The 16026-nt window shown below is 33.2% G+C and overlaps 2 protein-coding genes across 3 annotated transcripts; one reads left to right on the top strand and one right to left on the bottom strand.

Moving 5' to 3' along the window:
• The first annotated feature begins 2940 nt into the window (after positions 1–2940).
• On the top strand, positions 2941–7877 carry LOC108220194 (uncharacterized). Its single transcript, XM_017393888.2, has 8 exons — positions 2941–3255; positions 3347–3471; positions 3555–3592; positions 4226–4336; positions 4418–4497; positions 5017–5053; positions 5618–5659; positions 7490–7877. Exons 1-8 carry the CDS (start codon positions 3040–3042, stop codon positions 7558–7560), a joined length of 720 nt encoding a protein of 239 aa, XP_017249377.1. The 5' UTR covers positions 2941–3039; the 3' UTR covers positions 7561–7877.
• Positions 7878–8924: 1047 nt separating this feature from the next.
• On the bottom strand, positions 8925–14395 carry LOC108223741 (uncharacterized). Of its 2 annotated transcripts, none has more exons than XM_017398139.2 (15): positions 14101–14395; positions 13362–13658; positions 13165–13253; positions 12548–12648; positions 12313–12435; positions 12089–12158; positions 11731–11817; positions 11553–11618; positions 11330–11422; positions 11003–11059; positions 10777–10905; positions 10582–10672; positions 10174–10262; positions 9746–9939; positions 8925–9336 (listed from the first exon to the last, which is right to left on the bottom strand). In XM_017398139.2, the coding sequence occupies exons 2-15, from the start codon at positions 13579–13581 to the stop codon at positions 9234–9236; spliced, it is 1512 nt and encodes a 503-aa protein (XP_017253628.1). In that variant the 5' UTR covers positions 13582–13658; positions 14101–14395; the 3' UTR covers positions 8925–9233. The 2 variants fall into 2 exon arrangements, with proteins under 2 accessions (XP_017253628.1, XP_017253630.1); XM_017398141.2 differs by having other exon boundaries at positions 13362–13649; positions 14101–14241.
• Positions 14396–16026: the final 1631 nt, after the last annotated feature.

Here is a 16026-nt window from a genome sequence, read left to right as displayed (position 1 = left end):
TATGTAATGCTAATAATTAAATCCGAACGTAACTTCAGTGACAAAAAAAGCTGAATCTAACACTAGTGAGTAAAATAAAAAAATTATAGTTGAGTGGTTAGTTTATAAAGACGCAATAAGTTTAGTGACAAAAAAATATCATAATACTAGTAATCAAATCCGAACCTAAGTTAGTGGCTAAAAAAAAACCAAACCTAACATTAGTGATTAAAAGAAAAATAAATTAGTTGGGTGGTAAGTTTCTAAAAACGCTATAAGTTGAGTGGCAAAAAAATCTATATTCCCCTTACTCAAATATAAGAAATTTTTGTCTCTGTGTTTAGATTATCTAGACACTTCAATTTCACTATTTAAATATCCGGGAAGTTTGTGCATGTCTTTCAATTTTATTCATCTGGGGGAGCTTTGCATTCTAATCTGAACTTTGTGTCTATGTGTTTGGGTTGTTCAGTATTAAAGTTTCGCTATATAAATGTTTGAGAACATCTATACATGACTTTCGGTTGGATGGTGGATTTTAGTGAATGAAATTTCTTGATTTTTATTCATCTGCACTCTTGATTTGCCTTCTTTTCATCCTCTCTCCTGCAGACTTTTTGTTTTGTGTTTGGGTTGTTTCGGGCACGGAAGTTTCACTGTCTAATTCGGGGACATATGATGGATTTTGGTGAATGAAATCTCTCGATCTCTATTCATCGCGGGTTTTTCTTTATTTTTTGGATGTTTTCTTTTCAACATCGAAGGGTTTATCTTAATTTTCGAAGACATCACTAAATATCTAAATTCTCAATACAGCTTATTCGTGTGAACTCATTCATGTGAAGGTGTCTTATGACAAAAAAATGAGTATACATATATTTAATTTTTTTTTTTAATATTATGCAACATTAATCGTTAATTCAATAATAAGATCTAATGTTTTGTATACTATACAAACTAACCAAATTGTCTATCTTATATTTATTATCTACGAGGATATAATACTAAAATGATTATATGAGTACTCGTGTTTCTTTTACTTCAATGTGAATGCAAATATCTTTAGAGAAATCTTTTCTGTTTTTAAAATAATAGTCCTGTTTAAATTTTTGATAATTAAATTGAACAACTTTTCATCATCAATTATTTTTTTATTTATTTTTAAAACTGAAAAGTATTAGTTAAAATAGATCAAATATACTTTTGATAATATATTTTAAAAAATTTTAGTAATATAATTACTGGTCAAAATTTAATAATCTGACTAAATTAAATTGAAATAATATTATTATTTTAAGACTTAGGGACGAGGGAGTAACGGTTGATATAAGTGCTTGTTTGGTTGACATCTAGATATGTGGGGAGTAGAAGTTCCTAGGAAATAGTATTTGATGAAACTGTTTGGTTGACATTAATTAAGGAAGGGTAAATTCCTTGGAATTTTAAATGACTATCAACCAAACACAAATTTTAACTTCCCATTTATTATAACTAGTTGAGAAGTCGCGCGTTGCGGCGGCCTATAAAAATTATATTAATGATTCAATATTAATATTTATAGAATAAAATAATTTTGTGGCTGTCTATAAAATGTATAATAATGTTTCAAAATTAATATTTGTAGGATAAAATAAATTTTATATTATAAGAATCTTGATGTAATACCAATACTAATATATAAAATTGCAAAATTGGACTATAATTTATAGTGAAAAAATGAATATAAATTTATACACGTAATTAAAAATTTAAAATACGACGAATCTTAATTTTATTTGTGTTTTTTTAAAGTAATCATGTTCATACATTGTCACCGTACTCCAATTTTTTTGGATTGATTGTAAACAAAACATCTAACTTAAATCCGTGAGATAGCGGTATATAAGTACCCTTACTTGTAACAACCTTTATATTTTAATACTGTATAAACAGTATTCACTTAAAATTGCTTGAACGGAGCAAACAGATAATGCATGAATAATTTTTTTCCTGTATACAAAGTAAATCATATAAAAATTAACAACAAACATCTCTGAAAAACAAAACGAATATTATAAAATAATAACCAACAAACATACATTACTAACACTTAATTTATTGATATCATCCATCAATATCATGTCAAGACTATATTCTTTTCCCGTGTTTGGATTTGTCGACTTCAACATAGCGGTCTATAACTACCTTTGCTTACAAGAACCTTTATCTTTTTTAGTACTCTGTAAACAGCCTTCACTTATCGTTGTAGAAGAATGACACCACCGAGTTAGAAATCGAGCAAGAGAACTATCACCAGAGAGATAGGGTTGTGGTATTGAAAGAGTGGATGTTGTGTTTAGATGATCCAAAACCTTACAATCCATAGGGGTATTTATAGGTGCAGAGAGACTTGTGTGCTACTCTTTTTCATAATTAAATAATCTAAAACAAAATCAGATTAAAACTTTCAAGCTTCTATATTCCATAAATAATCTGAAACAAAATCAGATTCTGAAACTTGCTTTTAATATACCCGAAACTAAAAAAGGTAGTTCTAATTTTTGATATTTTTCATCCAAAAATTCTAGAAAATTAGAAAAATAGAATGGAGCGATGTGAGAGGCGCCACCTACACGCCCCTCGCTTCTAATGTAAAACAAAATCAGATTTCAAGTTACTATATTCCATAAATATTCTGAAACAAAATCAGATTCTGAAACTTGTTTCTAATATACCCGAAAACAAAAAAAAGGTAGTTCTAATAATCCAAAAATTCTAAAAAATTAGAAAAATAGAACGGAGCGATGTGAGAGGCGCCACCTACACGTCCCTCGCTTCTCCTTTATATGAGTATATTGATTGATGATTTTCATACAAATTACATAAGATTTAACTTCCTCTTGATAACCAAACAAGCACTAAGTTTTTGGAATAAATATTTTTGGATACACACCAAACAAAAAACGTATGAAAAAAATGTGATTTCTGAGCTTTTTGTTGTAAGAGGCGTCCGCCGCGTGCCCTCGCAACCGGAACACTGTAGACAAAAATCAAAAAAATAAGAAAAACAAAGAGGGAGAAATGAGTAGCGGGAGCCGAGTTTTATTCTGCAAATCCCTTTTATCTTCTATCCCCTCACTCCCCGCAGCTTACCGATTCAATTCCTTGGCTTCTTCTTCCTCCGCATCCGCCTCTAGGGTTTTCAAAATGTCCGCTGACTCATCATCCACGTCATCTCCTTCCGACACTTCCGCTTCCTCCGCCATCGACTTTTTATCTCTCTGTCACCGCCTCAAGGTAACTACTACTAATGCTATCACTCGTTATATTATGTGTTTGTGTTTGTGCATTTTTGTTTGTTATTAATTTGGAGTGTGCTGTGATTTAGACGACTAAGAGAGCTGGATGGGTGAAAAGAGGGATTCAGGATCCGGAGTCAATTGGAGATCATATGTATCGGATGGGTCTTATGGCTCTCATTTCTTCCGATATGCCTGGCGTTAATCGCGACAAGTTTGTGCACGCCTTTTACTTTTTCTAATGCAATGTGAGATTTGTGTGTGATTCAGTTTGTGTAATATTGTTTGTGCTTGCAGGTGCATCAAAATGGCAATTGTTCACGACATTGCGGAAGGTGAGACATTATGTTTTTTGATTGTTAAATTTGGAAATCTAGAGTTTTTCTTACTCGACGGCAGTTATGTAACTCCAACATGTTGTGTATAAATATATTCATTATCTGTATGGTCGGAGAGAATAGACTACTCTAATAATAGAATGAGGATTATGAATAATCTGCGGAAGGGATAATAAGGAGGTAAGAGGGGAGAGTGAACAATAACAAGGCAGTGCAAATTTTCAGAATGGAAGTTTGCAAGTAAAATGCGTACGTAGGATAACGGAGCATAGCTTTTCAGAATCAGTGAATTCGATCTCTTGTTATTTTAGTAGGAATATAAATGAATACAAATAGTAACTCAATATAGTTATAAAAAAAATATTGTAAACCTCACCAATTTCATTGATCACAGCCAAACACATCATTTGTGGTATTTTTTTAGCAGTAGTTGCTTTGAAATTACAATATTTTGTCATAAGCAAACCTGGTTCGAATGAACTTGGGCGGCACGTTGCAAACTAGAATGCTTTTTAGTTTTAAGCCCAGTTCTAATTTATTAATGCTAATCCACTTTTAGCAGTCGTTCAGTTTCTCAACTCCTAGTCAGTAAAGTGAGTCTCATTTCTAACATTTTTATGTTTGAAACAGCAATTGTTGGGGACATTACTCCTTCAGACGGAGTTCCAAAGGAGGAAAAGAGTCGTAGAGAGCAAGAAGCACTTGACCACATGTGTAAACTGCTGGGTGGGGGGCCTAGAGGTATACATTCATTTCTCTTCATTCTTCTTTGAAATCAACTTACTGTTGTGTTTCATGATATCTTTGTACATTTGGCTGCAGCGAAAGAGATACACGAGCTATGGAGGGAGTATGAAGAAGCTTCAAGTGAAGAAGCTAAGGTTGTTAAGGACTTTGACAAGGTATAGCATGTTGCCATGTTGTGATAAATAGCTCAAAAGTGGCCATAAACTTGACAGTTTTGTTGGCATGGGAAATGGAGGTTTATTTATCTTGCTCTCAAATTGGTTGGAACAAACTATGTATAAATGAAGTTAATATTGCTTATGTATGAGCTTTTGCAAACTGACATCAGCTGTGTTGCTGTCAAGTGTACTGCAAAATAGATAATAGATTAATAGTGCACCGCTTATGATAATTTATTAAATCTTAGATATTTTTCCCATTGAGTACTATTAACCCCTCTCAGTGAGTTATTTCTCAAGTTAAAGCTGAGGCAAGTAAAAATTCATATTTATTAGCCTATTAGCCTCTAATATTTTGTTCTATTAACCTGTTGGTTGTAGAGATATTTTGTCGTATAACTATATGAGGGCTATGCTGTGGTTTAATAACACTGGTTGGCTTTTATACTATAGAGGTAATTGAGTGGTTTATAGGATATAATGGAGATTTATGTGATTGACTTGTGTATAATTCAGGTGGAAATGATACTTCAAGCCTTGGAATATGAAACTGGTATGTCTGCAGCTATTTTCTTTGATCCATGATGTATGCGTATATATGTTTTGGTGTATTTGATAGTTAGTATCACTGGTTACTACTATGACTTTCTGGGTTGTAAGGTGGAGTCTAGATAAAAGACATTGTACTTAAAATATGTGAAATGTGATTTGAATTTAGTGCAAGCTTAGTCACAATCTTTTATATATATCAAGACGAATTAGGCTCTTACGGGGAATAGTGTGCACCATTTTAATAACCTTAATTGGGGTTCTTTCTAAGACATTTCATTGGAGGGAGTCCTAGTGATCTTGAAAACATGTCCCTGTAGAATTATGTTCGTGATTTGTGAATCCACCCTAGGCTGTATCTCTGCAATTGGCAACTTCAAGAGTAATAGGAGAGAGTAATAAAAATTCTACAGGATTCGTATGTGTCTCTGTTGGATAGTCGTCTGCAATTTCCTTGCGACAGAATCTTGTTGTATAATTTAAGATTATAAATAATTATATTGTAGTTAGTTACTCCCTACCTATTAATTGTGACACTTAAGTTTATGCTTTCCTTCACTATATACAGATCAAGGGCGAAATTTGGAGGAGTTTTTTCAGTCAACTGCAGGTACATAATATTGAAGTTTCTCTATTTTGGTCTTGATCTGCAATCCAGCTCTAATATGATTAATTTTGTAGTCTTCACAATTATAAACTGATTGTGACAGTAAGTGAACAGTACTTGTTTTGTTAATAATAAGAATGTCAGAATCTTTTGCTCATAATTGACTAAACCATACGCAGATGAATATGGTATTACATATATCCGTGAAACCCAATTATGTTTGTGTGTGTGTGTGTGTGTGTGTGTGTGTGTGTAGATAGGACACTAAAATTTAAGATAAAATGCTGATTCAGTTTATGACTCAACTGACTTATTTGTGGTGTAGAGATCCTACAGCGTGTGCTTTTCATTAAATTCATACAAATTTGTATTCTCAAAACTTATAGATTCAAAACTAAAGTGCCCCAACAGAAGATAACTTAATAGTTTTGGAATAAATATTAGTTTCTGGTATTTGACTTGAAGCAGGCATATCTTGCCCGTGATAGAACTAGGGATGGCAATCGGGTCGGGTATGACATAATCCATATCCAAACCCGAAATTTTTATCCATACCCGAACCCAAAAAATACTCGAAAAATGAATACCCGAACCCGATCCAATGGATTTCGGATCGGATTCGGGTAATACCCGAAACCCGAATTTTCAGAACTATTTGCTTCATAAATGAGACCACCGTCTCTTCTCTGAAATCCTCTTGACACCGCCTCTTCTGGAAAGACATCGAATAGCAGGCTTGCTGATGCCCTGAATGTTGTCTCGAAGCACTTTGTGATGCCTCTTGGCTCTGTCCTTGCCCAGTCACTTTCCTCGCCCATGCATTCGGAAGAATTTGTTAAATGAAGATCTTAATTGCTTGGTTTTGGATGAGTGTTTGTTTGTGAGGCTTGGCATTTAGTTTTTACAGATTCAGATTTGGGGGTTTGGAAAGTTGAAGTTGAGTCGGGTTGTGTTTGTGGTCGTTGGATTTAGGATCTGAATTCTGATTGGACGGTTGATGTTGTTGATCCACATGATAAGTTGAAATGCATGTCATTGGCTGATACGGGTGTGTATGGATTGCAAATTTACTTTGCGTTTCCAAATGAGAAGAGAGGCAAGTAGCAGCATTTCCAAAGTTCAAGAATTATATCACAGTATCATTTTAGTTAGTGTATATGTATAATTAATATTTTATTAATCAATTCAATTAATAATATTTATCATTAGAAATGTTTTATTTAGCAGATTATCCTTTTGAATTATTGAATTATACTATAACTTAATTTTATTGAATTTAATTATTAGTCAAAATTAGGTTAAAGATAAATATATGTTCTAAAAATTATACAATAATATATGTATATATATTTAATATAATATGTAATATATAAAGTTATATATAATATTATAAAGTATATATAATATAATATAATATTATATATATATATAATATTATATATTCGGGTTTTTTAGGGTTTCGGGTTTCGGATCGGGTTTCAGATCGGTGTACCTAATATCTAAATCCAAAATTTCGGGTTTCGGATCGGGTATCCATCGGATCGGATTATTTTGCCATCCCTAGATAGAACCAACAAGGTCTTTTAGAAAGGATCTGAAGGTTTTCAAACTGAACTCCACTATATATTTATGCATATTTTCAGAATATTATTTTGTATACTTCTTATAAAGCTATAGTTCCTTGTGTTGCAATATCATTTTGACCGCTTTAATCTCTCATCAATATAGAGATCTTACTGAATGGCTATAGGTAGCAATGCTACTGTAGCAATGTGAATGGGGTGTAGATTGTGTATGTTGATTCTTTGTGCTATATGTGTTAACCACCTGCAGGGAAATTCCAAACTGATGTGGGCAAGGCCTGGGCAGCAGAGATAGCATCAAGAAGAAAAACAAAAGAATGATAGTTTCACTGCAGGGAAGTTCATTACAGGAAAGACCTTGGCATCTGAACAAGTATCAAGAAAAAGGAAGAGTACCATAGTTTTGGCTTAACATGCTGAATCTACTTTACACTAAGCTGAATTAATCAGGGATTCAAGGAAGGCTAAAACTTTGAAAGCATATGCCTGTTTGGCTTTTACCATGTTATGGGGGATTCATTAATCGGAGAATCTTTAATGTACTTTTGGCATATTGTCAATGCAACTGAGGCTACTATTCGATCAATTTGAAGGTATTACTAACAGCAATAAAAATATTACAGTAGTTTCTTTTTCCATGTTTCAGTTTGAGTTGTATTTTTGCAAAAAAAATAATTCATGAATTGGTAAAATCGCAAAAAAAAAAACCTTCAAATAATTTGATAGTTTCCTTGATGAATTACACTAAAAAGAAGTTTTAAAATTGAACTTTAAACTTATGATTGGACCGAAACAGAAATGTTAATTTTATTACAAACTGATCGTTTTAAAATAACTCATGACATATACTATATAGAATTGAATCATTCAAAAATCTATAAAAAAGTCTGACAAAAAAAATCTATTAAAAAGTAAAATAATTTCAATCAATAATAATAAAATTAACAAGAATGGCATGTTTATTTTGTCAAAAAAAAAAAAAAAGAATGGCATGTTTATGTACGCTTTGGTAGAGGTTTCTGCAGATTTTGAAACTGGAAAAAGAGAGATGGTGGTGATTGAAGCAGCAGTCGTGCCCAATGAAGTAAAAGTGGCCGCGTGGTAGAATCTGGCGACACTGCGGCGGAGAATAAAGCAACAACGGCGGCGGAGGATTTAAATAACAGACATGCTTTTGAGTCTGACTCTTCCTCTTGTAATACATTGCAAGGAGTCCATTTTTGTATCAAGCAACTTTCAGAGGGAAAACACAAAGTATAATTATGATGCTACCTAAAATGCCGTGTTGTTTTGTTTTTTTGTATTTTTGGAAAATAGTAAAATCAAAAAAAGAGAGGGAAAAAGATAACACTTTTAATAAATTTCCATTTTCCCGTATTAAGTTTAATCCTCCAAGAAAACTTATAAAATAAATTCGAAGACTATCTATAAAAGAAGAGATGGTCCTGACAAATGATTGTTAGGAATAATAAATATCGCGAAAAGCAAAAAATCTGACGGGTCTCCTGCATACACATAAGAAATTTAGTATAATCTCTTTCCGCTGTAAAGCAAATAGCTTGCTGCAACACAAGCTTGCAAGGGATCTGGGATCCATACCCATAAAAGAAATGTTAGTTCTGTACATAACTCTTGTTAATTGTATCCACAAAAAACCAAATTGCTTCTAAATATTTAGGCACAAGTTCAAGATAACAGTTATTCACTTGTATACCAAAACCACAATGTAGGTTGTACAACTGAAAGTTATTCATTTGTATACCTAAACGGCTAAACCCCAGTGCAAGTTGTACAACTGACGGGTAAACATTACAGCTTTTACGGTATCGCGACTGATTGTCTGTTTATTACTATATGTCTATAAGATAAATTATATCTAACAATGCTGCTGAATTTTTAGATACTAATTGCACAGACATCTTGTAGTAACATGTTGTAATAATCACAGAATCATACAATACAATAGCTATCTGCCCAAGATCCAAGAGCTGCATTCATGCTTGTATGGCCTCCTTGTTGTCACTTTGTGGGAGCCACTTCTCTGCTAATAGTTCAGCATGCTGCTCCAAATACTCAGAGCTATTCATCTCGGTTAACCTGTGTTAATGTTTTCAACCACTTTTATGAATGATGGCACTCAAATACTCAATGGGGGAACACTACCCTAATTTGGTGCAAACTTCGCATGGAGAAAAATCTTAAAAAGTTTAAGAAAATGCAGGCAAAAGATGTATGATGCACTTAACATAACTTGTGACGAAACATTAAGATGTAATTACTTAGCAATGCAAAGAATTCTCCGTGTTCATGTAGGCTTGTAAAATAGCCACGGAATGCTACCGGAAAAATGAAGTTGCAGGAAACATGCAAAAAGATTTAAAGAAAAAAAAACGTAGCATATTGGCATGCATGTTAAAATAGAGAACAGGAAGAAAAGCACGGGAAACAAGAATCACTTGTCTATTCTGCTAGAATGATAACAGAGATTCAAGACAAAATATCACACCTGCTAATCGTGCGTTCTTTCGCAAAACCCAGTTCATTATCCACACAAAGATCATATTCATCATTTTTTCTTGATCTTGAAGAGGTTCGAGGTGCCATCTGTTGTGCATCAGAGATAGTAACAATCCTCTCAAAGAGGTCAAATGGGGTCCCCTCAGCTGAGCACATTAATCTAGCTTTATTCTCATACATAACCTGTAAATATGAATGTATCCACAGATTAGAGGGCATATCACAAATCTGACTTTCAAAATTTGAAGTCTCATGTCATGTGACCCTTGAACTTCAGATTTGAGCTTTAACTTTTTCCAGGAGCTACAATACTGTAAGAATCATTTGATAGAGATCCCTAGGGTTGTGCCACAGTGCGATATTAATCAATCTATACATGTCCAAATGTGGGAATCAATTACAAAGAAAATTACTAACATCAACTAGAGTAACAAACCGATATGCTGCTGTCCTGTTGTGGAGCCCAAAGATTGGTATACCATCTAAAACCAAGGTGTGGAAAATCTCTGCAGAAATGACGAACACTGCTTAGGAATACAACTTGAAGCAATAGCGAGCTTCATTTTCTTTATGTTCTCTCAAATATTAAGGATGGACAAACTAAATAAGTGAACCCACAACTCATAAGAAACAAATAGAAAATTCAAAGAGTCTGTAATAGTGAGTCTGTAATAGTGTAATATGTCGTTCTTGGAGAGTTGCCCATGTTCCAACAATATGTTTTCAAAGAACCCGACTACATAAATCACCCCGCTACTTCGTTGCAGCCAAAACAACTTGTATATGTATATGTGTGGGAACCATTATAACTGACACATGGCTTACTAAATAATCCAAAATAATCTGCAGCTCCAAGAGGTCTGTCACAAAGTTCTTCAAAAGGGAAGTAAGCACATCCATTAGCACCTAGTGGAACCTGACCAGAAAAATATTTGAAATTAAAATTGTTGAATAGACGCCCCAATAAAAGAATTGCTATTAAAGTAAATAAATACAAGAAGTGGCTTATTTCATACACACCAGCAACCTCCTTCCCATAACAACTTCCACCTCTTGCGGACCAGCACTATGACTATCAATCAATTGTTCAAACTTCTGCTTAAGAACATCTGACTCGTATTTTTCAATGAAATAAAATCCTTGCTCGGCCTGCAGTGCAGGTGAAATAATGATAAGGCACTCGGCAAAAAAGTGGAGAAATACGAATATTGAGTACTTATAAACTGCAGAGTTAATGATACTATACCGAAGTCATTTTTCGATAGTCTGTTGATGAACCAATCTCATGAGCTACACATCTTTCCTACATTTAGACATTTTCCAAGTTACTAATCCAACAGAATAACAAATTAAATATCTGTAGACATATAACCCGTTACCCAACTCAAACATTATCCCAAGAGCTACAGAGTAGCAAATGACCAGATAAGCTAAACCCAGCACAGAATTTTCAACAATGTCAGAAGTGTATGTTAAGGATTTAAACGCAAACTTGTTTCTTACATTGCTGCAAGAAATGAGATGTTTACTGGAATTAGCTTTTCTATCACCATATTACTTGACTAATGCATACCTTCAAAGTAGCAATGAAAGGTAGAAAAAGATCTCTTTGCAGTCCACGTTCATACAGGTTATCTGGAGCCCGGTTTGAAGTAGCAACAAGAATCTACAGTAGTTTTCATGGATCAATGAATAAGCACCAAGTAAAGTTCCAAGTCATACTCTAAAAGTGAATCAAAAGTCGAATTAAAAAAAGAGAATACTCAGACAAAAAAACAGGAAGTTTGTCAACTTACAACACCGTTGTTAAACAAATGTCCAAACAAGCGATTTAGTATCAATGCATCAGCAACATCAGTGACCTTTAAGACAAAAGGAGGAAGGAAGTATAAGAAAACCAGCAATGAGCAAACATAGGGACCTTCAGACACTGTCAGCTTGTAAGGCCAAGATTCTTGGGTAGCCACGACATACCATAAATTCATCTAGACATAACAATATTGATTCATCAGAGATTTCCCCTGCAACAACTTCAAGGGGATCAGCAACACCCCTGTGTTTCTGCAATACATTAAATTATAAATTATTCTCCTGTCACATGATAACTGATCCTCCTTTTGGAACTAATAAGAACAATATGCAATAGTCGAAGTATGAGGTTGTTTCTGCTGTGGTATTAATGCCATTTCTATATCTCATTAATAAGATGTAAATATTTTGGCACTTCCTAGTTGAGGAATAAAACACAGGAATATGATAGGAGATGCTAATTGAGGAAAAATCGGTGACCAACTCCAGAATTAGCTAATATGACATTACGAAATATGTTTACCTGCAAGCGGCTGTGAACAGTCAACATAAAGTCATGAAAATGGATCCGCTTTTTCCTCCAATTTGAAGGTCTGGGAGTACAAGACACAACAAGATAAGATGACTATATGGTACAAGGGAGCAGCGAATTTCTGAACATTATGCTTATATACATAAAGTGAAACGAGTGGTATTCTTATCAACATCAAAGTAATTAAAAGGGAACTTATTAATAAAAATTCTTACAACTGTTCAAAAAACAAATCCATCAGCATAGTTTTCCCAGTGCCAACACCTCCATAAAGATAGAGACCTTTCACAGGTGAGTATGATGACTGCGGCATAAAACGGGACCATAACCACCTACTCCTGAACTTGAACAAAAGCATCAACACACATATGAATATATACGTGCAGGCCTACAAACGAAAATCACAATATCCCTGAATAGCTTTGAGAAATTATTTATTAAAGACCTTACCTTGCTGCTTTTTCTGAAGCAGCATACCGATCTAAACGACAAGCATCAGCTGACTTGACAAGTTCATCATATAGTCTTTGAAGTTCTTTTAAGGTTCCTATCTGGAAAAGGTAGCAATAAGGTACTTTAATAGAGGAAAACTTCACTTTGCATATCAGAAAATATACATTTTGCTTACGATTTACTACTTCTCCAGCACTCTAGAACAAAAGTTCATTCACTGCTTTTACTCTGAGGTCTAGAAATTTATAATATTACTTGACAGATAGGAATAAGAAGTGTGTCATGTGATTGCAAATTTTCAATACATACAACCAATTAGAATGTTTGCTCAAATTTTGAACTTACTTTCAGCAATTTATGCAAGAAGTAATAGTGAATTAGACAAAGTGTGCATATATAATTTCTATTAGCAAGCTGATACCACCAAAAGTTAAATTCAATTAAAATATGAACATATGCAAAAATCTGGAAGGGTTGTAAATTGTAATAAGGTTGATTAATCTAGCATACCTACTCCAGTTATAATAATAATGAACTGGGGAAAATTAAAATGGACTATTCATAAGCCAGAGCACATGAGCTTAAGAATGTTGCAAGTAACTATTCATCTATACCTGGCAAGTATCACCGTCCACGAGTTCCCCTGCAGCAATTCTACGTTCGTACTCCACCAAGGGGCCAGAAGGCCAAGAACTGCTCAATTCTGTGATATATTGATCAAAAGCCAGAGCATATTTATATGATACAGAAGTCCATTAATAATACAGTATTGGGCAAAACCACACAAACAAAAAAGAAAATGGCAATATACCTTCATCAGTATTTCTTGAAACATCAGCATATAAAGTTCTTGATATCACAAAAGAGAGGTGTCCATGTAAGCATTGGTCGACATTATAAGATTGCTTACACAGGGCCTTCCGATTTGTATCAACAAAATAACTTCTTCTGCCTATTCCACAATAGATAATATCACTCTGGCGTCGAAAAGCTGATCTTAGATGTCGTCCGCAAGCAACAAATCTTCTCATCTTCAAATTGGGTCCAGAAATTCAAATCACTACCTTGATGAACACCTCCAATAGGTGCTCATAAGTATCTGAATAATCTGAATCAATTCAGCAAAAATTATATGGAAAATTTCCTGATGAAAATAACCCCTATCTTATCAACAAATATACCAAGAAATCTAAAAAGTTAAATCTTCCACTACATGAATATCTTTCAGTTAAAGCACTATTTAATGGTATCAACCAATCCTTCTTTTTACCTTTTCTAACAAACCAAGAATATCATATACTGCTAAGAACAAATTACTTTACAAAATTCACATGATCCATCAAAGGAATTAAATTTATGTTCATCCATTAATATAAGCATGTATATACACACACAGAAGCAGAATTTACAAGAATGACTACTAATGTCACAAAATCTTGATACCATCCTGCAAATTAGGAACAATTATGCAATAAAGCTGGTAACTTTATAAGCAATTAATAAAAAAGATTATATTTTGTATGCAGTCAAGAAGAGTAGATAGACAATACCTTGATGGGACAATAATGGCAAAACTGATACACAAGTCAAGAAAGATGAAGTTCCGGAGAAGGTATGGAGAGTATAGATATATGGGTTTGTTTTATATTTTTTTTTGGGAAATAAAAAAACATGTAAGCATTAATCTCTGGGACTCCTAGAATTTAGAAGAAGAGAGTATAAAAAGGAGAGAGGTTTCACAATGGGATCCGGGTCTCCAAAACTCTTTGAGCCTGCAGCCTTTTTTTTATTATTTGGTTGCGTACGTATATTTTCTATATGTATGTGCTGTTTTGACACATTGATCATCTTTATATTAGATTCTTTCTTTCAATTTATCTGACTCATCCAGCATGTTCAACCGTGTAATGTGGTCATTTGTCAGTGGGGCACGGGTGAAAATATATTTCCGTGACATGAATTGATACTGAAATATTCCTTTTTTCTTGAATTTAAGTTGTTTAGAATAAAACCAAGATATGATTAAATAAAATTATACAGCAGCGTTAGAAGAAGTAAGAATTCTAGAAATATACTCCCTCCGTCTCAATTTATAGGTCCATTTTGGAATAAACACACATATTAAGAAAAAAGTTAGTTAGATAGAATCTTATCTCATGTATCATTAATTAGTGCATTGATAAGTGAGAATATTGTTGAGTTTCAAAAAATCACAATAAATATAGGGATTTAGTGCATTGAGAAATGAGAATAATGTTGAGTTTCAAAAAAATCACAATTAATACGTAGATAAATTTGTATTGAAAGAAGAGAGAGACAAATATTTTGGGACAAATTTTTTTTCCAAACTGGACCTATAAATTGAGACGGAGGGAGTATCATGCTGGCTTCTCTTTATGGTACTGTTTAGTGTTTATCAGTGTTTGTATACATCAACGGTATCATAAAAAAAAAATACTGTAAGGTGTATTATCCTCGGTCCCACCCAAACATTTGGATGGGACAGGGTGCTTAAAAAATAAATAAAATATGAGTGAAAAATAAGTTGAAATTTAATATATAAAATAAGTATAGTGAAGAAGTTATTCAAAAAAATGTATAGTGAAAAAAATTATATAAAACAGTTGACCTTTATATTATTAAATTTGATTATATTTGTTAAATTTTAAAATGTAATGAACTAATAAGGATATCTCAAAGAAAAAAAGAAAAATATAAAAAAATGATTGGGACAGAGCCCGGAACGGACGTACACTTAACACACTTGGGGGCATGGCTCCCAGTCAAATTGATCCAACATGATTACATCTTGTATATAGCTTCACACAGATGTCACATACTCACATTAATTAAATTATTATGCCCCGTCCAACCAACAAATAAAATACACTAATAATAAGAAGTCTATTATCTAATAGGATCGTGATATCTGACATACCTGAATTCTTGATTGTTGGATGAATATCCAGCTATCAGAAGTATAACAAAATTTTAATACATTCATCATAAGTTACTTAACACATATGCGAGGGACGAGGATCTTATATAATATACTAATCGGCTAACAAAGAAGACGGAGTCGCATAATATCTTTTTTTTTTTATGTTATATTACATATTTTCTGCTAATTTTTTTATTATTCGAATGTTGTGACCCCACTAAACTTTAATTCTTGTCCGCCATAGATTAAGATTAATAAAGATGGATCATAAGAAGACAATAAATATAAGAAGATGAATATAATTATTTCCAGTTACTTGTTATTAAAAATGAAATATCTATATTAAATTTTGCTAATACATACTTTAAAATATTTAGTATCAACACAGCAGTTCTCAGTACCTAAGTCTATTATACTAGGTGATCAATTAACCTGTGACAAAAAAAAAAAAAAAAACGTTCAATTAATATGTGTGGGCAGTGTTACAGAAATCGGGGATCGGACCTAATCGGTTGAGCTACCGATTCAGGGATTA

The sequence above is a fragment of the Daucus carota genome, chromosome 5 (genome assembly GCF_001625215.2).
Source record: "Daucus carota subsp. sativus chromosome 5, DH1 v3.0, whole genome shotgun sequence".
Lineage (NCBI taxonomy): Eukaryota > Viridiplantae > Streptophyta > Magnoliopsida > Apiales > Apiaceae > Daucus > Daucus carota.
Note: the sequence above shows the minus strand (reverse complement) of the source record. Positions and strands in the feature narration are given on the sequence as shown.